General features: G+C 41.0%; 1 protein-coding gene across 1 annotated transcript in view; it reads right to left on the reverse strand.

Annotated features, from left to right (window-relative positions):
* Positions 1-22,241, reverse strand: part of CHAT (choline O-acetyltransferase) — a 32,946-nt gene that overhangs the window by 5,867 nt on the left and 4,838 nt on the right. The window contains exons 2-11 of the mRNA XM_041405007.1: positions 19,416-19,607; positions 17,193-17,311; positions 15,709-15,762; positions 13,991-14,171; positions 12,808-12,985; positions 8,276-8,445; positions 5,904-6,004; positions 5,578-5,706; positions 4,200-4,322; positions 2,595-2,736 (exon numbers count right to left, since the gene is read on the reverse strand). Of these exons, the coding sequence (XP_041260941.1) occupies positions 2,595-2,736; positions 4,200-4,322; positions 5,578-5,706; positions 5,904-6,004; positions 8,276-8,445; positions 12,808-12,985; positions 13,991-14,171; positions 15,709-15,762; positions 17,193-17,311; positions 19,416-19,607 (1,389 nt within the window). The remainder of the gene's footprint in view (positions 1-2,594; positions 2,737-4,199; positions 4,323-5,577; positions 5,707-5,903; positions 6,005-8,275; positions 8,446-12,807; positions 12,986-13,990; positions 14,172-15,708; positions 15,763-17,192; positions 17,312-19,415; positions 19,608-22,241) is intronic.

A 22,241-nucleotide genomic window follows, 5' to 3' on the forward strand; every position in this document is an offset into this window, starting at 1 on the left:
GATGCCTCACATTTCAGATAACAAGCTAGTAAATTTTAACTCCTGTCAAATGGCAGCCTTTTATATTAAGGGAATGATCAAAGAACTGCTGCCTTGCTGTACATCAAGTCCAACACTCAACTTTGGGAGACCCTGAAACAGCCAGAAATGAGTGGGTCTCCAGATAAACTGGGGACCTTCAGCTCCTATGGACGATGAATGATCTTTTGAACAAAGAATTCATTTTAGAAGCAAGTCAAGGTCACATCAGGGACCTTCAAAATACAAAGTCTGATATTTTTTTACAAGGCTAGAGCTAGGCTTAGTTCCCTCATACAGATTAAATTACCAAATGCAGTCTTTAAATCTGATTAATTTACAGCTATTCAAGCAATCCCTGGTGTCAGTAGCTGCTGCTTTTACAGCAAGTGTCAAATGCATGAAATATTTCTCCTGCTGAAGAATCAATCTGGCTCAATCAATCTTTGGTGACTGTTCAAGCTATCGTTTGAGGAAAATTTTTATTTGTATCAGAAGAAAAATATTTTTTAATTTGATTTGAATTAATGACTATTAACAAATAATATTTTGGGGAGTTCAAGGCTACTTACACCAGGTTGTGCATCTCTTTGTCCAGAAAAAAGAATTAACCCCTTCACATTCAGAGCAGTGCATAGGTCTAAAGAAATCACCTTGGAATAGGGTTGTGTTAAATTAATTTTCTAATGTTTTTGTGATACTAATATATATATATGATTTTGCATGGAAAGATGAAGATGTTCACATCAAAACAAAGATTTATTAATGTCTGTTAGAGAAAGAGAGAGTATAAGTGTCCTTTGTATCTCTCGGTGGAGAAGAGGCCAGGAAAACTCTCACTTGGGTTGGTTTGCATTATGATTACAGGTTTTCCAGTGGAAATGAAATCATTATTCCCACCATTCAGTATGGCCAAGGCATGCAGTAAAAAGATATGGGGGCTGAGACTGAGCTTCATCTACATGGCATTCTTCAGCTTGCTTATGTAAAACAGGGCAGTTTAGGGGGCTGGGAAAGGGGAGCATGATCTCAGATTTGGGTGGGAAAAAGGTGAGAAATGCTGAAGCTCTGGGAGAGTGACAGGAGTCAGTAAGTGTTGGAAGAAAGCAGAAAGGAAGAGAGAGTTCCAAGGAGATAGAAAGATCTATTGAAACTACACGGTAGAAGCATGCTGGCTCCTGCCAGGAGCGCAGTCAGTGTGCCACAGCATGGGCTGGGATTATGCTCAGTGCCAGGTGGGGCAAGGAAAGTGCACAGAAAACAGGAACTTCTGATGAAATGTGATTGAGAACCATCTTGTCAGACAGGACACTGATAGGAAATAAAAACAGCCTCTTCTTGCCCACTGTGTGGTAGTCACTACTATGTGCAATAGTATGGCCGTGAATTACCCACCCAGCGGATGGAGTTACTTCAGGTTTTTTGAGTTATTTTACCACGGGACTTACTTGAGCTTTGTCCATCAGGAGCTAAGTTCTGGGCATGATAGATAACCTTAAGGAAATTGAAGAAGCTGTGGATGAAGAGAGGACTTATCTGGGCACATTTTCATAATCCTCTGGGACATTAGATCTTGCTTTAAAATTTTTCATTAATTTACACCTAATCTATAGCCCAGCAATGCTTCTAGCAATGTTATGCTAAATTCCAAGGAACAGCCATGTGGGCTGTTACAACTGGAATAAGCTTACTGTGAAAAATAGACTGTATTGTGGCAGCATTTTGCATCTAAACAGCCACCTGGAAATTCCCTGTACAGCAGTGCAGTGCGGTGGGTGGAAATGGCAGAGAGACATGGAGGGAGGCTCTCCAGGGATGGTGGGCAGGATAGTGCACAGAGCTGTTTGTGCAGATCTGCTCTCAGCTGTACCTCTGCATCCTCATCTACTCTGTACAGCACTCGTGCTTCTGGCAAACAGATGGTGGTGTCCCAAAGAAAGGCAATTTTAATTTTTCTTTTTGCAGTATGATATCAGAACAGTTTGGAGAGTTGTTTGATTAACTTGATGAAGCTTTTCATTATCAAGGTTCAGCTCCCTTGAGGATTCTATAAGACTTAGTCTATTTGGTAGAAACATCCCTTTAAAACAAAAAAGATTAGCCAGAACCTATCCAATATCCAGAAATGAAAGCATGGGAATTACATCACATATTGCAGGTTGCAGCAGAACTAACCACTGCAGGAGACCTGCCAGGCAATTCCCCTGGTGTGGCAGTTTAATGATCCTGAACTTTGCATGTTCAGCCTAGATGTCTCCAGGGAGCTGAATTTGGATCTTATGATAGAACATTCATAAGACAGTACTAAATCTAAAAAGAGATGTGTTTCTTATAAAGTCACATTTAGGTACCTCTGAATCTTTTGGATGTTTAAATTAAAAAGAAAAAAAAAGGGAATATTTGTATTTAGCTTAATGATTGGTCTGTACAAAAAGCAAAATCCTGTAATGCTTGCTACCCTGCCCTACGCCTTTATGCTCTCATTTAAGAGTTAAAAAGCGAGATACTTGGGACCATGAATGCATTATTTACTTAGTGTTTTGGCAAAGAGGACAGAGGGCGCCAGCCCAACATACCGACACAGCTGCCTTGTCACCTGCCATTGCTTTGACAAAAGCAAACGCTTCAGTGGTAGCAGACCTAATGTTCTCCACCCGGCCCTCATCAAATCGGCGCAGGGAAGCACTTTCATAGGTGGGGACAAGCCTCCTGTGGCACCTGAGAGAGTGAAGGAGGAAAAACAAACAACGATTATTTTCAGAGTCATAAAGAGAAAAAGAGTCACTAAGAGAAATATGGGCTTGGTACATTTTATTGTTGCAGCCACGCTTTTATTTCTTGCACAGTATTCATCTTAATGTTGATAGAGTTCTGTAAGAAACTTTAAAAAGATGGATGATCACTCGTCTCTAATGTGAAGAGCTGCATACAGCTGTATATGTTTTAGTTATGCAGTGCCAGTAAAAAATGAGTTGTTGTATAAAAACAAGGCTAGTAAAACAAAAATTTACTGAAAGATCTCAAGGAATGTTTTATTTGTACTGCATCATAAAATAATTGTGTAATTAATCATTTACTTATGGGCTTGAAATAAGTTTTATTTAAAACAAGAGAAAATGCACTGAGTGTGTGAATGAAAAGAAGAAAACTAAAAGGGGAGTAGGGTGTTATTTGTGAGCTGGAATGAAAACCCTCATAGCAATTAGAACAGATTATGAAGATTGTTATTTAATTTGGGTCCAGGTATACAAATACTACTCCTTTCTTCAGGAGACAGACTGTGTCTTTCAGTTGAAGCAGGTGGTCTCAGAACACAACTGTTCCCTAAGGTTTTTATGGCAAACATGGGATTTATATCATGGCTGGGATCCAGATGAAAATCTTGGGCTAGGTCTAGGTCTTTGTTGAAGTTTTATTAATGGAATATGCAAAATGGATGTTCAACAGATGTTAAAGGAGTACATGAAATGTGTTAAGCATCTCTGGTCTTGACCAGGCAAAGACCACTCTGGGATTTAATTTGACGTGATAAAGAATTATTTGTGTAATAGGCTGTTCTGCAGGAAACCATGAAACCTATTTCTACCCTGGAGTTCTGGCAATGTAGAAAGGAGCTTTTAACTGTGGTAAGACCATGGAAATTAGGGGATCTTATCAAATCTTGGGATGCTTGTGAAGAAGGGAACAGCAGTAGTCACTGTTCTGTGTAGGAACTCCAGTCTGATAAGCTGTGCTGTAGTGGATGCTTTTCAGCCTGTGCCAGAGATGCATGTGTGGTTACTGCTGTGGTCCCTCCCAAGCTACCCACGAGGCAAGGCAGTTTCTTCCCCAGGGACCTCAGCTCCCCAGCTGCTGCTGCTCCAGACATCCCTGCCATGTTCCCTCACCACCTCTGTGCCAAGAACAGGGACAGCTTTTGGGAGGGTACTGGCTGGGAATGCCACGTGTGGGACACAGGGATGAGAAGGCAGAGCAAGAAGAGGGAAAGGGAGAGAAGAAAAGGAGTACTCTCTCCCAGAACCAGGTATCAGTTTCTATCTTGTCTGCCCTAGCAGTCATTAGGCGAGATCACTCATTTTCATGCAGGATGCATTTGTTTGAATGTTGAGGAAAAAATGGACTCTCTGTATAAAATCCCACTACCTTGGGTACCTTGTTCCTATGAGTTGAACTAACCTTACCTGTAGAATGCCAGCTGAAGTGCTACTTGAATGTAGGCATCTGGGCTAATCTTCTGTTTCTTAATGAATTCCTTTCCATAGTGCTCAAATTTGTAGGCTATAAAATCCAGATTTTCCACTGCCCTGGAAAACAAGCAGAAGGCAGTTACTGCTGGGGCAGATGTAAAAACCTCACAGAATTGTTAAAGTTGGAAAAGAACTCTTAGATCAAGTCCAACCATTAACCTGCCCAACTTTGTTCACCACTAAACCATATTCTGTCCCATTTCTGTTTGCAAATAAAACCCAGGGATCTTTTCCTGCCAGCACCCTCTTGGAGGTGAGTGGTCTCCTGCTGTCCTGCTCTGCAGACAGCCCTGGCCTTTGGTAACTTGTTCCTAGTCAGTAATTTTTATTCATAGAGATTCTCCGCCAGGCTTGTTGTCTGCAACCTTAACTGTAGCACTCAAGTCTGCTCATTTGAGTAGGACATCTTTTTTTAAAAAAAACAAACAAACAAGAAAACAGACCAAAAACCCAGCAACCTCCACTCAACCTTAATGTTTCCACCCCTGAAGCCTAAGCAAGGGTCTCCTTTGTTATTCACAAATTTCTGAGAGATTTATTGGTGTGAGAATTGGGTGCATTTAGGACCTGATGAAGGACCTAAGCTCCCTGCAAGATTCAATTCAGAGGACTACTACTGTTATTTAAAAACACAAAGGAGTTATTCTACATCCTGAATGTTCTCACTCATATGTATCTTTCTAGCCACTTTAAGGTCTTATCTAATGCTACCACACTGGACATGCTTGCAGCTGACCATGCAGACAGTGTGTTAATTCTCTACAAAGAGATCACAGGCCTGAATGTTGAGAAAAAATTCTTATTGTTGCCCCCACCCCTAAAGATCATGCAAATCTTTGATAACCTGGAAACAGAGTAAGAAAAACGAGACTTTGTAGGAGCAATATGAATGTAAACAAATTACATTCCTAAATTCAAATTGTTTATTCAAACCAGTTGTAGTCTACTGTCCTCTATATGTACCCCTATTGCCCTGGCTTTAGATTGAGTCAGCTCAAACCTATAAGACACAAAAACAGAGGACCTGAATTGTTTGCATCCTGTGGAAATACAGGCAAGCTGTTTTACCAGTGGCTTTTAAAGTTCCTAATATTTACATGGAAGGAAAACAATAGTAATGCAATTCCTGAATACAGACAAGTAGCTCCAGCCCATAAGGGTCCTATCCTGCACAGAGATGCTAGGTGTGTGCAGTTTGGTAAGAAGGGGAGGAGCAGGAAAACGGGAGGCCCCCAAGGAGGGAGCTCATGCAGTGTGCTGGGTAGTTTCCAGCTCTCAGTTATGGCTGAGAAAGATGAGGCATCTGTTCTACCTTTGGAGTTTTTCTGCTGCTGATGCCAAATGTGTCTGAATATCAGGGGAACACTTCCATCTTAGTCTCCGTGGAGCAGGAAGCTCGCTCACTGAATCAGCTCGGACTAATTTCTTGGAACTTTCTTTCCTGTTGGTGTGTGAGACAGAAGTTATTAAGGTCACAGGAATAATCCATTTATTAAACACTGCTCTTTTAGCAGGTGAATTACTGCTTTTCAACTGTTTTACGTGTCTTAGTGCCCCTGCTCATCAGGGGAAATGTGCCACTGGCAGAGGCTTCCCAGGGGCTGGAATGGGTATAAAATGCACAGAAAGGGAACTCACATGTGCCTGAGCAGGTATTCAGCGCACTGCACCATCACAATGCCATCGAAAGGGGAATGTTCGCACACGGTCCCACAGAGTCCGTCTCTTCCTACCACAAACTAAACAAGGAGAAGCATAGGTGCAACATACACAGGGACTAAATTGTGTTCTGGGTAAATTATCCATGATGGAAACCTGAAAAAGGTGTTATTGTTCCTCTGTGGTTTTCTTGTTTCTCATATCAGGAACTTCCTCGCCCTACAGATCAGTGGATGACTTACAGATTTACTGCAGGAGACTTGCTTGTCCTGTGAAAGGTGTTGCACTGAATTCCTTTCTTGCTGCTGTTTGGGACTGAATCCTGTGAGAGTGTAAATGTTAGCAATTCCCAATGGAATCTGAAAATTTGATTTAGCATCTTCTTTATGGTACATAAAACACATCAATGCAAAGACAGGCCAGGGTTCTCCTTCCACTTTTGAGGACAACAAAACATCTATATCTGGGAAATCCTTCGTATCCCATTTTATTACAAAGCTCATCCTTATTTGATAGTTTTCTCATAGCTTATTTTGAATTTTTAATTTTTAGATGCTTTCTTCATTTCATTTCCATCTTATTTGTCTTCATTCTTAATCTCATTGTGTACACATGGCACTGCTGGTGACAACCTCCTGCACTCCAGTTCTGTGATACACCCATGCAATTTGGAACTTCTGCATCTCATACAAAAGCAGACGTCTAGGCCAATACTGCAGCTTTCCTGTCCTTTTCCTGGGCTTTTCCCCACACTTGTTTTGAAGTGCATTTGGCTGGACTTCACCCACTTAGCTCTCTCTTGCACATTTGTATCACATCCTGCCTCCCTGCTTTCCATGAGGTTTTCAGAAAGTGGGCATGATGCAAAAAGCTCAACTGAACATTTTCTGAACTCTTACTGCAGAGGTGAGGAAGAATATGGAGAGAAAGAACAAATTCTACTGTGAGAATGGCTTCCTACATAATCTGTGTTTGCATAAAAGGAAATGGGATCTTATTTCCCTAAGAATTTCTCTTCACCTTTGAACTACTTTGGCCTGAATACATCTGGACAGATGGAGGTCTCTCACACTCTATGCAATTTTATTTGCTTTCTGCTGCCTTATGATAGTAGACAAAAAGAAAATGTTGTTTATTCTCATCTGCTTGAAATAGCTCAACAGGATTCTAGCTGTTCTAAAGACAAGTGGTTTGTTCTTCAAAAGAGTCTGCTAATGTCATTTGCAGTGGAATTAATCAGGAATGATTCCTGAAATATATTTGCTCTTGGGTAAGTTGGTGCAAGCGAAATTCCTTGTGGGAGACGGAACAGAGAGCACAGTTGAGCTTATGGATCAAGATATTCTGGCCTTGGTCAGGTACAGATTGTGGGATAAGCAACCATAAATATGAAAAGAAGAGCTAGAAAAGTACAGCATATACAGCTATCAAGTTTTTTGAAATTATGTGGTTTTGTAAGGCTGCCAAGTAACACATACAGTAGGCTGATTGTGTAACTAGTGGGAAATTCTTGCTTAAGGATCTAACTGCTTGGGGCTGTAACTGCTTGGGGCCACAAAAATATATTAACTGCTCTGTAATAACAATAAAGCACCTTCAACTTCTTTTTGCCTTGACTTCTCACATCCTTCCCTCAAAGTCTCATCTCTCAGTTGTGGCAATTGTTTTAGGGATTTCTCTTTTCATGTTGCTGTTCTTAGATATGGCAAGAGCAAAAAGCATTATGTAAGCAATGTATCAGCCAGGGTTTTTTCAATTTTTCATAAGGTGTCAACATTGTTGACAGTTGGAGATTAATAAATCACTTCACTCTGGGTCTATTGCAAAGTGTGGAAATAACAGTGTGACGCTTTAAAATACGACAGTCAAAATGTGATGGGGAGAAGTCAATACTTAAAGAAAGTCTCAACGAGGATGCCATTAAATGAGTAAACAGTCTGTTAAGTGAGGATTTAAACACATGCCAAATTATAGGCAGTAGCATTTCTAGGATGTCAGGAAAATGTGTAAGAAGAGGAAACAAAGAAAAATATTGTGCTTTTTTTTTCATTCTGGGATATTAGGCCAGCATTTCATTCCATTTGACTCAGTGTAGAAAAGTGAAATTTTTTTATATCCAATGTCTACCTACTCATACATCTGAGTGTCTGTGTTATTTCAAGAGCAAAGGGCAGTTTTGAAAAAGTGGAAGTGTCCCTGCTGCCCCTGCCTTGCAAGGGACCACCTTGCTCACACCAAACCTGCCCAGGAGGATGCTGACACCACCTTCCCCTCTTTCTCCCACCTGACTCTAAGCGGCCCCCACCATAAGGCAATGTGCAAGTAATGTCACAGCACTGTAAGGTTTTTACCTGCATAGGTTTGTCATACCAACGATTGGCCCCGTTTTTATGGTAGCCTCCTCCATGCAGCATGTGAAATGCCATGTTTGTGTTGTTGAGTTCCACCCCACTGGGGCTGTCCAGGCACACCAGGCATATGCACCGTTCAATCATGTCTAGGGAGTCACGGTTGGTGGAGTCTGGGGATAAAAGAGTGAAATGTTCATATCCTCTTACCTCTGAGTACAACACTGGCTGGGGAACCCTCTGCCTTGGAGAGCACTGAAGATCTGACCCTGACTCTGCAATGAGCTGCTGTCTGCAGAGCTTCTCTCAGCAGCAGATCATCTCAGTGCAAGAGAACCTTATGCCAAGGCATTAATTCCTGTGTTAACTTTTGTAGCTCTGTGTAGCTCTCACATGATTCAATAATAACTGCTTTCTTTTTCTGCCTTTCATTTCCTTGAAGTAATTCTATTACAAAATAGATCTATTTTACTCTTAAAGCCACCATTGCTTGCTTACTTTATAAATAACAGTTACAGGGGACAGGTGGAAAATAGAAAATTTCAGAGCTCACGCTATTGCTGCAGTATTCTGCTCTGGAACAGCAGAGCTTAGAGTGTTTTTGTGTTTTCTCCCATGAAAACCCTTTTCAGAACAAGGAACAGCAGGGTTCATGTTGGTTTTGTCTTATTGTATTAAAACCCTCTTGTCTGTCCTGTCTCTGATCATTAGCTTATATTGCCTACATCACATGAAGAAACATCTGCAGATGAGATTTTGAGGTTTCGTTTTTGAATGTGGGTTTGCCAAAACTGTGGGTTGCCATGTTACGCTGCTCTCCTGTCACTACTGTACTGCTGAATAAAATGGGCTTTTCTGGAACTCTTTCTGTTTCTTTTCCCTATCCTGTCACTCTTATATGGTTGGACTACTGGGGGTATTTTTACCTTGACCTCAGTGCTTACCTGCTTATTTCTGGTATATTTATGTGTTTCTCAGTTTCTTTGTCTAACTCAGAAATATTACAGAGGCTCAGGGTTTGTTTACATCTGAGGACCAGTTTGAAGCATAGGAAATGTTTAATTGTGAACATTTCTTACAGTTCCTCATTGAAAAGATAAAGTGTGCAACCTATAACAATAACTTGTTTCATTTAAAATGTATAAAATAATTAATTGCTGTTTTATGGTTGTTAACAAGATCAAAGGTAAAAGGGCTTTCAAGCATCAACATAAAATTCCTTTTGCTCTTAACAGATCAGCTTTCATCCTCTGGTTTTGCTAGATTTTGGTGTAAATGCAAACTTGTTTCAGAATGTTCTCAACAAAAGATATGAATTCAGATTGATCAAAACTTCTTTCAAGTCTAGGCTAAGTTCAACAAGTACGTGCTCAATTCAGAAAACTATTTTAGCTGAAAGAATGGAAAAATATTTAAAATTAATTCTGATTCGCATTTGAAATATGGGGCCATTTCAATATGTGCATGTTTGCAAGGTTTGCAAGTCTGTAAAGTAGCTTGATTGTCTGAAAGGACAGCATTTTTTTTCTTAGTAAGAAATAATGCACCTTTCCAGAAGGAGTAACATAGATTAGTCAAGAGCTAGAAAAAACCCAGACACTTGTTACCATCCAGGTTCATTCTTCAGATGCTGAAAAAGAAACCTAAAAAGAAATGAAAAATGTGTCAAGAGAAGAAGAGGCAAGTGATAGCAGTGGCTGGGAGGGAAGAGGGGCAGCTGTGGCCTTGTGCAGGTTATGGTAAGCTACTGCCTATTGCTGTTTGGTGGCTCCTGCAAGGCACCATTAGCAGCTGGGGCCCAAGGGACAGAGATGGTCAGTCTGACTTCTTGCAGGCTCCCTGGGGACCTGGTGGAGTGCAGAGTGTGTTGTGTCCCCTTGCCAACAGAAGAAGAGTCCTAGAGAAAGCAGCTGGAGCACCTGCCAGCTCCTACAAAAGCTTGAGACAAGAGATTGTGTTTGATGGGGCGTGCAGAGAGGTTGCTGCCCTGCAAAATGTGAACACCAGCATCCCTTGGGAGTGTCTTCAAAAGCATTCAGAAGCTTAATAAGAGACAAGACACATCCCTGTCCACTTGGCTGTAAAGCTTTTCTAGTATCTCACACTTGCAGGGCTGACTGTAATTGTGGTATTTTTTTCATTGATGATCTGGGTGCATCAGTACAAAGGCTGAAAAGATCCTTGTGAATGGAACTTGCCCTGTATGCATCAGCTTATGGTGCTTGCAGACAGGCATCTTTGAGGAAAGCCAGCTTGGATAGTGATTTACAAACTGCTCACAGCTTGCTCAGCATTCTGCTTTCCGCTGTTTGATAGGTATATATATATTTCACTGTGGCTGCTACCACACATCTTTGACAGATATGAAGCCCTTAGTCTGACATATGGCTTCAGGGTATCTGGAGTCTAGGTATTAGAGTGAATAAAATTAAGCTGTGCCAGAAACAGAGAAGCAGGGGAAAGATGCCTTTACAGAAGGAAACAGACATATCCAGAGGGCTGATCAAACTCTGAAAAATTATCATGTGAAGCAGGCAATAAATTGCACGAGAACTCATGAACCATGACTTAGGATTGAAAATATCTGCAGGAAGAGCTAAAACAAAAGAAAGAAAGACCAAGCCTAAAGCCTGCAAGATACTTCCTCCTTTCTAATGCACAGTTGCATTGAATTGGCCAGCCAACTGTTGGTTATTTGGGTTTTTTTAAAATTTAGTCTTACAAAAATATGAGAAGACAGTTTTGAATCAAATTCAGATGTAGTATGCATGGGACTGTAGCCAGTCACTTCATACAGAATTTGGTTCCTGTACTTAGGAAGAGTGAGCTAGTTCTGCAGCCTGAAGGCAGCTACAATGCTGACTGTGTTTATAAATCAGTGATGGCTGGGTTTATTACAATCGCTTGGACATTTTCTCACCTAGAAGACCTATGCTCTCCTTGCAGATCTGTGCAGGCCCATGGGTATAGCTCCTTCACAGCCTCTGCAAAGCAGTGCACAGGTTTTCTGTCCCAAAGCATTCTCTCTTGCCCTGCCCAGCACAGACCAGCTGTGGAGTGACTCTTTCATCCACATTGCTACCCAGGCTCTCTCTTCCTCTCTTATTTATTGTTGCAGGAACATTTCACCATCACAGATAAGAAAGAAAAGGGCTGTTAATGATCATATATCCGTGTATAACAGCAATACATTCACCTATATGGAAGAGCTGTGCTAACATGAATGGTCTGGGATGGGATTCCTGCTTAGATTAGAGAAGGCTCACATCATGGTGCTATGAGGAATATTAGTGCAGAATCTGGTTTTTTTCAGATGCACAACTGAGTTGCTTGCCTTCTGATTAATTTTAATATTTTGGGAAATGTCAAGCAATCTAAAAACACTATGGTGATGGTTTTACTAGTTTTTGTTGATTTTTCTTTTGGATTATGTAGGTTACCAAAGATAATTTTGTTGGAAGTTTGAAGGCATTGACTGTTATACTTAGTATGGCATAAAAATAAATCATTAGGTGTTCACTTCAATTTTCATTAAAATTTTTTGTCTCCTCCTTTAAAAAGAAATGATGGGAAGAGGGGGGGGGAAAGCTTAAAGATGAGACGAATTCTATATAATATTGCTGAAATAATGGCCAGGACTCTGTGTGTGTATCTGTACTAAGTTTTATAAGCACAGATAAACTAAAAAAGGGAAATCTTCCTTAGCAGGATAAACTTATTTTGAGGCTATTGGCAACTCTTGTATTTTCCAGGGCATTAGTAAAATAGCAGTATTTTCTGTGGCATTGCTGAAATGGAGATAGAGAGATGAGTTAATGGTTTTTTCTGCATGAAAAAGTAAATACTTATTACATGTAACATGGCAAAAAGAGGGCATTTTTATCACTTAAGTACATAAGGTGTGATGTGGTGTGATGTGATGTGATAGAGGTCACTAACTCCTTTGTTTTCACCTGTTTCCAAGTTTGACATTCAAGTCCAGAATCTGAGACAGCTAAATGCTGCCTGTTGGAAAAGAGAGAGAGCAGTCCCCAGATAATAACTGGTGCCATCTTTCCTAGATAGTTAAAAATTGGTTGAATCAGCCCTGGTAACTTCTCCATTGATTAGAGAGAGTACACAGCTAGATTCAATAGGTGTTTAACTTGCAGGTGCTTTTGTTGGATAAGATCAATAATATCAAATAGTTGCCAAAAGCTAAGAGGATACATCATTCCTATTGATACAAAATGGATGTAAAGAAAGAGACAAATCACAAAATCTGACGTAATGTAATTTATGTGATGAAAAACAAAGAATGGAGTGAGAGTTATTACATGGCATAACACTTAAACATACACAGCCAAAGGGTCGAGCTATTTCTGCTGCTCCCCTGGCAACACGCATCTTTCAGAGTTTCCTACTGCTGGAAAAATTCAGCAGTGGGGTTGCACACTCAGTCCCGTGTTTGCTGTGATGTTTGTTTCTCAGCAAAGAAAGGCAGTGATGGTGAGGAGGAAGATGATGAAGAGAAAGCTGGGGTTGCTGCAGCTAACCTTTCATAAGGGTCATCCTGGCCTCTGCCCACTCTGTTCTTCCGTCTGTTGTCAGCAGGCCAATTGGAGGCAGCAATTCCTCTTCATTCTCTGCCATTTTTGCTATCTTTTGTAACTGAGTGAAAAGATCTCCCTCACTGAGACGACGGAAATTAATGACAACATCCAAAACAAAAAACTGCAAAAAAATGACAGAAGTCAGAAGATCAGTCAGAAGTGGGTTGGACCCTTTGTGGTCCAACATTTTGCTGTCACCTGGGTTGGTGCTGAGATGCTGAAGTCCTGCCTGGAGAGCCAGGCCTGCAGGCAATGCAACACAAAACCACTGGGGAATGGCCCAGGGCTCACCCCTCCTGTGTTTTAACACTACTGTAATGCCAGTTACCATAGGGGACTTATATTGTGTGTTGGACTCAAATAAAATACACACTATTTGAATAAGTTTAAAAAACCTTGGAGAGAAAAAATCAGGAAGTGTGTAAGTAATTTACATGGTATTATTTGTTTAAACATAACCTAGAGAATCTAGAAAATTTCCTGTGCTTCCTGGAAAAGCAGAAAGCACTTCACTGGAAGCTACCTCCTCATTCCAAGAGCACCTACAGGCATGGCTCCAGTACTGCAAATAGTCAAGCTGGGCTATAAGGTACTGTGCCCAGGAAACAGATTCTGCTGCTCCCTGGTAATTACTGGTTGGGGCAGATTGACTCTACCACTGCAGTATTTCTGCCTGCACCTGTGCTAACTTCTTCAGGCATAGCTTAGGGCCCCTACATGGTGTCTGTGCCATGCATAGGTGTGATGGTGGTATAGTTGCCATGAACTTGACTTTGCCAATACTTGGCTGTCATGAGAAGAGCATTTCCAGCAAATGCACTCTAATAGGATTCTTTTTTCTCTGTGGTTTCATCACTGTTTATTAAACATTTTTGTTTGAAAGAGAAAGCAAATAAATTCTGCCACATTCCTCCTTTCTGCATCACTGTACTTGGAACATAATGTGGGCCAAGGACAAAAATGCTGCAGAAGCATCTTTTAGAAATATCGATTGCAAATGCTTGGTAAGAAGTGAGCTCATACATGGCACACTAATTGCACTTCTGAACAGAGATTAGATTAGGCTCTTCTGGAGTGAATTTAAGCAAATTAAGAGATATAGAAAGGTATGAAAAAATAAAATTACCTGATTGTTACAAGCAACAATGATGTGCTCTGGTTCTGGCATTACATTGCTTTTCTGGGCCACGAGGGTATCTTTGGTAAGTCCTGGAAGACGATAGGAGGAAAAGAGTCCATAGTATTGCTTCATGCAGAGAGGATGGCCAGACAGCTGTCCACGAGAAAAATCAGTAGGTAAAGCATGGCTGCAGAGAAGGAGAAAAACAAAGCCAGAGGAAAAGAGGGGAGAGAGACAGAAAGGAAAAGAAATCTTATCTGTCCTTTGTTCTGTTACAATTAGATCAGGTATAACACAAATTGAATAATAAAATGAGATTACAGTATAAGGGAAATAGATGAATTCCCTTACCAAAGTTAAATACATCATTCCTGGCAGCTTCATGCATATTCATTAAGCAATTGCATTATCCTCTAGTGGCAATGGAAATAGCAGGTCACAAGCAGCTTTGCCATGTGCATGGGAAGCCTGACTAGCTGGGACCCCAGAAACCTGGCAGGATGGAATTCAGCAGAACAGTTGGGAAAGACCAGCACCTCAAAGAAAGGTACTGATGAAATTCCCTGCAAATCACAGCAGTCATGTACTGTGCTGACTGGTTAGAGTGTGTGCGAGAGGGCCTTGCTTGACAAGCAGGATTGACTTGGGCAATACAGTGAGAATTTTCTGTTTTCCGCAGGTCCTCACTTTTGTGCTAATTTTCACTTAGAACCATGGAGTAATATGTGCTGAAAACCTATTCTTTTTTTTTTTTTTTTTTTTTTTTTTGGATTGGAAGGTAGGTGAAACCAGCATCTCTTTAAAAGCTTCTTTAGTGGCCAGGGGAAAACAAAAAAGAATTATCACAGTCACAGTTATGGCTATGGATTGTACAATACCCCACTGACACTGCAGCAGGAAATAATGGTGCTGCTGGTCAGGAGAGGCTGCTGAGACCACAGGAGGAAGAAAAGCTTACAGTGCAGAGATTTTCCTTCTGCAAAAGAGGACTAAGCTTCCAACTTGTCAGACAGGGACAGGGTAAAGAAGCAGGCAAGGAGGTTTACTCTCATGCAGCTTATGAAGGGTAATATTTTATGCTAGTTTATCTTGGTTAACCATGCCTTTGGAACTGCTGCAGTTCTAAACCATGGATATTCGCTTTAGTTCCCAACTCCAAATTCTCTGTATCACTTATTTCCTTGTACAGGTGCATAATACATACCTTTCCCCAGTGTTTTTATTCAGAAAATGACAAGAGCATAAATAGCTTATTTTTACTAGCTACTGAGCCAGCCTTTCTGTGGTGAGACTTCACTCCCTGTTAGGATGTGTTATTTCTCTGGGGGGAGGGAAGTGGGACAGTGTTGTTGTAAGTGGAGAGTGCAGTAAGGTGTGCAGGCTGTGTAACCACAGTGCTGCTGCCCTGTGGGTGTGGGGAGCACAGGCTTCCTCTTGTGTTCTCAGTAACTCTGTTAGGCAAATTGTCTGTGCCCTTTTGGGCTGCACTGTGCCTGCCAGAGTGATGACTGCCAGCCATCAAAAAGGGTCCTTCTTCAGTCTGTTACACTGCAGGAATACAGCAGAAAGGACATAAAATATTGCTGAAGCACTTGCCCTGAAGCATGCTGGAGCCCCAGCCCTTCCCCATGGTGGAGAGGTGCAATACAGCCCAGCTTTTTATTGAGAGCAGCCTTGAATCAGAAGCCCTGTGGATACTCAAGCTCTCCTTCCAAGCCACTTACGTGTCCAGTAAAGCTTTGTAGTCTTGCACTCCTGAAATGAGATTGGCAGCAAACCTGCAAGTAGCAGAGAGAAGTGACATCAGTCTTTTGTCATTTGGCAACACTGGGCTGTTTCTGGGAGACAGAGGAAAGCCTGAATGATTGATGACACAGCATAAGGAGAGAAAGTCTTCTGGCTTGGCAAGAAGAGCTCCCTGCCTCCACCCAAAACCTAAATTAATTCATGTCAAAAGAAATATGAAATTCTAGAGACAGTCCCTTCAAATGGTTAAACAGACTACCGCAGGAGGAAGCCTGAAAGTGCTTATTTAGAGAATGGGAGCAGAGACGGAATATTTAATAGAATCCTCACATGGGTTTCAATATCAATACTCATAACCTGTCCAGCATTAGAGTACTTCCTGTCCTAAGCAGATATTCTTTCTGCAGAGCTGTGGACAGGTGTATTTTTCCCTGACATTGTCCATTTGCACTGTGCCAGAATGGGAGGCTCTGAGAAAAATATTTCCTTGTTAAAGCACGTGCATTAGAAAATGCAAAGTGGAGGTTTTTTGAAAGCTGTGCGCACACTAAATTTAGTCAGTAATAAATGGAAGCGTTTATAGTTATGTTTAAAGTAAAGTAAAAAGATGCATTAGCTGTCTATGCAAAATGTTAAAATAATGCATATTTGTTTCAAGGTTCTGGCTGTTTTATAATAGCATAAATTCACATGCAGTTAATTATTTCAGTAATGAGTAGCTAGAGAGTGCTAAAAACAAAGAGGAAGATTGCACTATATGAAGGTAGATTTTTACTGTTTTAAAAGGAAGAATGTTTTGGCAAAGGCTGAAGAACGGAATCCTGTTTTAAGGGTGTCTGGAGAGGTATATTCTGTGCTTGGCTAGGTGCTTACCTTCTCACTTTTTAAATGATAGTAATTGCCCACAACAGCTCAAAGTAGAAAGATCAGTTCAGAGCTGGGATTGATAGGCCTGAAGGAAGCAGTGTTCTTGGGGAATAATGACTTCTGAATTCTTATTCTTAGATCCCCAGTGTTTCTTCTGGTGCCCTTTTGTGCATCTGAGAGGGACAATTTAATGCCAGTGTGGCCTTTTCAGTTTGCAGGGTGGCTACGAGTCATAGTGAAGCCATGTTAAAGATTATTTCCCTTGAAACTGTGTGTCAGAAATTAGCATTTTTTTTTCATCACAAAGTGGTTTACTTGAATCACATACAGTAAAAAGCTTTGTAAATATTCCTTAAAAATATAAATCCCTTGGCATTTTTTTCATACAATGAATGTAATAGTAATGACATCTTTCTTTCTGAATATCAGTATGAGTTACCCCAGAAACACTGACCTCAGTCAGCAGGCCTCATAGGAAATCACTTTAATGGCTACAGCCCTTATTTTTTAATGAAAGTTGATTGTCTTTTTGCAAAAGCCGTACATTTAAAATATCCTTTCATTTAGCAAAAGCTGCAAAGTCGTAATACATTACCTCAGCTGGTCGTTTATGTCCTTGAAATACTGACGAGCAAAGATAATTGCGGGGCTGGAATTGACTGGAAGAGCCAGGCGGTTGTTGAGGTACATGTCATCCAGCCAGTAGTTAAACACCTGAGGGAAGGGGACACAGCGTCTTAAAGCTGCCAACAGCACACAGAAAAGCAGTCTGGGGTGAGGGGACAGTGCCTGCTGCTCCTGGTGTCAGCCATGGGCTCTGATTAATGGAGCTGCTGAGCATTTTCAGTCTGGGCTCTGTGACCTCAGCTCAGCAGAAGTCAGCCGCAATTCCATAATCCTATTTCTCAATCAATGGAAATTTACAGTGTGTTCCATTAAAAACTACACAAGCTCCAAATTGTGGTGCTTTGGGTATTTTGCTGTTTGCTTCTCTCTACAACCAGAAAATGTTTGAGTACAACATGTTAACTCTTGCATAGCAATTAGAATATGCTTAAGAGAGGGCCAGCATTTTAATAGTGATGCCTTTTCTCAGGGGGCTTCAAATATTTGTGAATGATGCCAAGATACTCCATTGCTAGCCATCAGATATTGTCCTGTAGCAAGACAGAGCATAAGAAGAATTTCCCAAGCCTTATGGCTCAATCCTGCAGAGAGTAGCACGTGGATAGGGCCCCTGGAGAATTCCCTTTGTGTCCACTGACACAAATGCAGATTGCTGATTCTTGACCCAAACAGACACACATTAAATTTCTAACCATTTTTATTGAAAACACAGATGAACAGTAACTGCTTTCCTTTATGTCTAAGCAGAGATTGAAGAATCATTATTTGGAAAATGGAGGCTTTCATAAAAAGATCAAATGGCCTTTCTGAGAGGGCAGGCTTTGCATATGGTAACTATAAACAACAACGAAATTATGCAAAAATAATTACAAATGCATGCATCAGTTGAAAAAGTTTTCCTCCGAGATATTTCATTGCTGTTAGAACAGATGCTTCCCCCACAGTCTCTGGAGTCTTCGGGGGAACATGCTAGAGATATACTCCTGGCAAGTTAAATTCCAAATAAAACCATTTCTAATTTACCTTAAGAATCAGGTATTTTAATAGCCAGTATTTAAAACTGTCACAATTTCAGAAAATGCTTATGCATCCTTCCTCTGTAATTTTCATGCTATAAGTGTTCAAATGAGCAGTCGTCTTCTAGAATATTATTTCTTATCAGAAACACTTTTTAAATGCTAGTTAGTTTAGCCACCATGAAGTTCTGTGATCACAATATGAAAATAAGATTGGGCAGCATTTTGTTCACAAATTAAGCACTGCTTTTAAAATGAAAGCACTGACAGCACTGTAGTCTTTTCTCCCTGACTGTAGCAGCAATTCAATGGAGTTTTTTGTGTGTCACAGAAAAGGGAGAACAACAATTCACTGACATCAGTAACAAGCCTGCAGGGTTTCACTGAATCCATAGAATCATTTTCCTTGTTGGAATGGAAGGACTTCAATAAAACTCTAATTTTCAACTGCCATATTCTAACATGGTTAATGAGGGCAGGATGAACTGCGACTTTGTGGAATGGTAAAATCTACTTTAGCTGTGGCTTACCTAATTTGCCTGCCTTGGGAAGCAGAGAGCTGAACTTTGGTAAAGGCAAAGGTCTCAGCATGGTCTGTGTGATAAATGTACATGAATATACATGTATGTGCATATTTGGCAAAGTAACTACATAGGTATAGCGTGACAATGAATGGCAAATAATAGTTCAATTTTAAAAGACTAATTCCTATAATGAAGTATTCCATTCCAGAATAACTGGAGTGGATAAGAACTTTGTGTAGATGGCTGTGCAAGGCACTTTTAAAGCCCTATCAGAAAGAATATTATTTCTTATCAGAAAGAATTTTTCATTCTAATAAAAATTCTAAATCCTGTTTTTAAGGTGAAGGAAAGAATGACATCCAAAAGGTGTGTTTCCTACAAGTGTTGTGACACTTCTGTGCATGAACCTGAGTTGAAGAAATGTCCTCATTAATGTCGACAAACTGCTGATCTGAAAACATAATAATGACATAGATTTTAACATAATTTAAAAATCTAGCCTACTACATCTGAAATATTCCTTTGTCAGAATGACCTCTGTTTGCATTGACCTGCTGAAAGAAAACAGTGATAGCATAGAGAACACCAGAAAGAACTTGAAAATAAGCATCATCAAACAGAGCAATTATTTTTTCTACTGCATTTGCTTACCCAGTTTATTGTCTTTTCACTTCTTTCCTCAAGCATTTGCTGCAAAGATTCCCCCAGGCCTCCTGCAATTCCAAATTTCTCCACAATGGCTTTGGTCTTTTTAAATTGCTCCTCTGGCACCAAGTGTTTCATGCACTGTAGGTACATGTGTAAGGTCTGTTGCAGTGGTGGAACTGGAAGTTTTGGCACTTCCTAGTCATTAAAAAGAAATAGATATTGGTGATTAATTCTACTTGTTTCCAGTCTGTCCTCTTTTGTTTTCTTATTTTTTTCTTTTGTTGCTGATTAATATGTCACATCTCTTTTAAAATGAATTTATTCTGTTTTAGGAGTTGAGAGGCCTGATTAATACAAATATACTGTTTGTAGGCTTTGAAATGGATAGAGCAGTGGACTAGTGGAAAATTATCGAGGACACTATTCCTTGGTAAAAATTCTAGAAATCCTAGGACAAAGAAGCATGATGCAAACAAATACCCTGAGCTAAGCTCTAGGAAATCTGCAAATACATTACAAAATAATAAAATAATATCTTAAGGTATTTCCTTAGTAAAGAAGTTGTGATAAACTTTTTGTTAGTAAAACTATGGATTAATACTTGACTGGTAGGTAATATTAATGGTTATACAATTATAGAAGTAGAAAACATGCAGGTCTACCTGTTTATAGTACTGATTATGTACAGTCCTCAATAAGCTTGTACTTTACCCTGCCAAACCTCTGCTGTCAGTCAGTCTGGAAGCCCCCTGGAAAGCTTGATAACATGTTTCTGTTTATACTTTGTCCTTACCCTGTTTGGAGCAATAGTATCTGGGAAGAAAAGAGTTCCGTGCCGTCCATGCAATTAAGTTTCCTTTGTTTTTAAATGTAGAATTAACCAAGTGAAGTGTAATTAGTCATGTAAAAGCCAGAGCAATTATTGGGACACACAAGACTGGACCTGGTTAGCATAAGAGATGTGATCATCAGGATGCCTTGGCAAGAACAAACAGAACTTTGAGGATTAAATCAAGACTAGATGAAGATTAAAGCAAGACTTACCGAAAAAGAAAATTACATCAAGACTTCTGCAAGCAAGAGATGTTCTAAAATGTTTAGGTGTGTTTATGTGAAGATTAATCCAATCATTGTAGTAAAAAATTATTAGCCTTTCTAGAATAGTATATAAGCACATGTAGTCCACAATCAGTTTGGATTCTGACCAGCTCTCAGTCTCCCTGTCTCTCTCTCCATTGCCAATAATTGGTGCTCTGCGTGAGGAGAAGGAACAGCCTGTCTGGCTGCAATTGGCGAGCCCCTGGAACTGATTGTGATGGTGAGAGAACCGCGTTTGGGCCCACAATCACCCGTCTGCTGCGACTGCCAGGTGAGCCACGGAGCTGATCCATGGGACAGAACACGTCCAACGAGAGAGATGTCTGTGAAACCATGCTTGCCCTTCTGGGCAGGCATGGCTCCCTCATCCTAAAGCATGACCTTAAGTCACTTTTACGATGGATGTCACGCACACTCCCCGATGCCATCCCTTCTTCTATATTTACCCTCTGCTTCCGGGACAAGGTTGGCGTAAAACTCTACGACCTGGCTACGCTGCCTGGCCACGAGCCAGAGTGAACGAATGCTTCCTGCTTGGAGGGGGGTCATGGATGCGATTAAAAAGGAGGGAAGGAGTGAGGAAGCCTACAAGGCTATTGCTGAGATGGTCCTGGCAACCGTGCCAGATCAAAAGCTGCCCAGGTCTCACTCTCCATCCCGTGTCCAGCACACCCTCCCTGATGAGCACAGGGAGAGAGCCCGGTCACCACCTCCAGTCCCACTGCCATACCACCAGCGATCCCAGAGCCGTCCGACACATCGCTTGTGCGGCAGACACTGACTCTAGCAGTGGAGGGGAGCTGGACCGTTTCGACCCTGGACTTATTCCCTTTGGATGTGCATAACAATTAGTTACAGATGAAAAAGAAAGTCCTTAAGGACAGAGACTTTGACACTGCTGCAGAAATCTTTATGGCCCTCATGTGACTTGGCCCGAGGGGGGGAAATCCATGATGGGAGCCCCTAGGTCACTCACCCTAGGAAGCTGAGGAACTGCAACGTACCGCAGCGGAATGTGGATTGGGGTGCCCTTACTTTAGTAATTCATTAAGAGCAACTTTTACTACTCACCTCGTGACTCCTCATGGTGTTATGTTTTTGGCAAATCTTTTGCTCACACCAACACAATATGCCATATTTATGGCACAATGGAAAAAAGGATTGGATAATTTAATTACAATGTAAGCAGGGCATGCAAACCAAGCCCTGGTTGCCTTAACTACTGACCACCTTGCTGGGGTGGGGGGCGTGGGGGATGGGGCATACCAATTCTAATGCCAAACTGCCTTAATGAGAGAAGCTTTAGAGGGTATCACAGATGCAGCTTATTTTGCTTTTCTTAAGGTTCCTGATGCCAAAACCCCTCAACAGTTCTTCATAAATATCAAACAAGGTCCGCAAGAGCCCTGTATGCACTTTGTGGACTGATTAAAACAAACACTGGAGAGACAAATCAATAATTATCAAGCAAGGGAAGTTATACTCCTCAAATTGGCCATAGAAAATGCCAGTGAGGATTGTAGTCGCCTTTTAAATCTTTGCCTCCTGAACCTGAGCCCACTTTACTCCGAATGATACAAGCATGCAACCACCTGGGAACAATACACCACACCACGGCAGTCATCTATCAAGTCATGGGGCAAGGCATAGCGGATGATTTTGCTGCCCTGAAATTAACCCCTGGAAAGCAGCTGGTTTGTTTTGGCTGTGGGGAATCTGGACACATTAAAA

The sequence above is a fragment of the Onychostruthus taczanowskii genome, unplaced genomic scaffold, assembly GCF_017590055.1.
Source record: "Onychostruthus taczanowskii isolate IOZ18803 unplaced genomic scaffold, ASM1759005v1 scaffold22, whole genome shotgun sequence".
Taxonomy (NCBI): Eukaryota; Metazoa; Chordata; class Aves; order Passeriformes; family Passeridae; genus Onychostruthus; species Onychostruthus taczanowskii.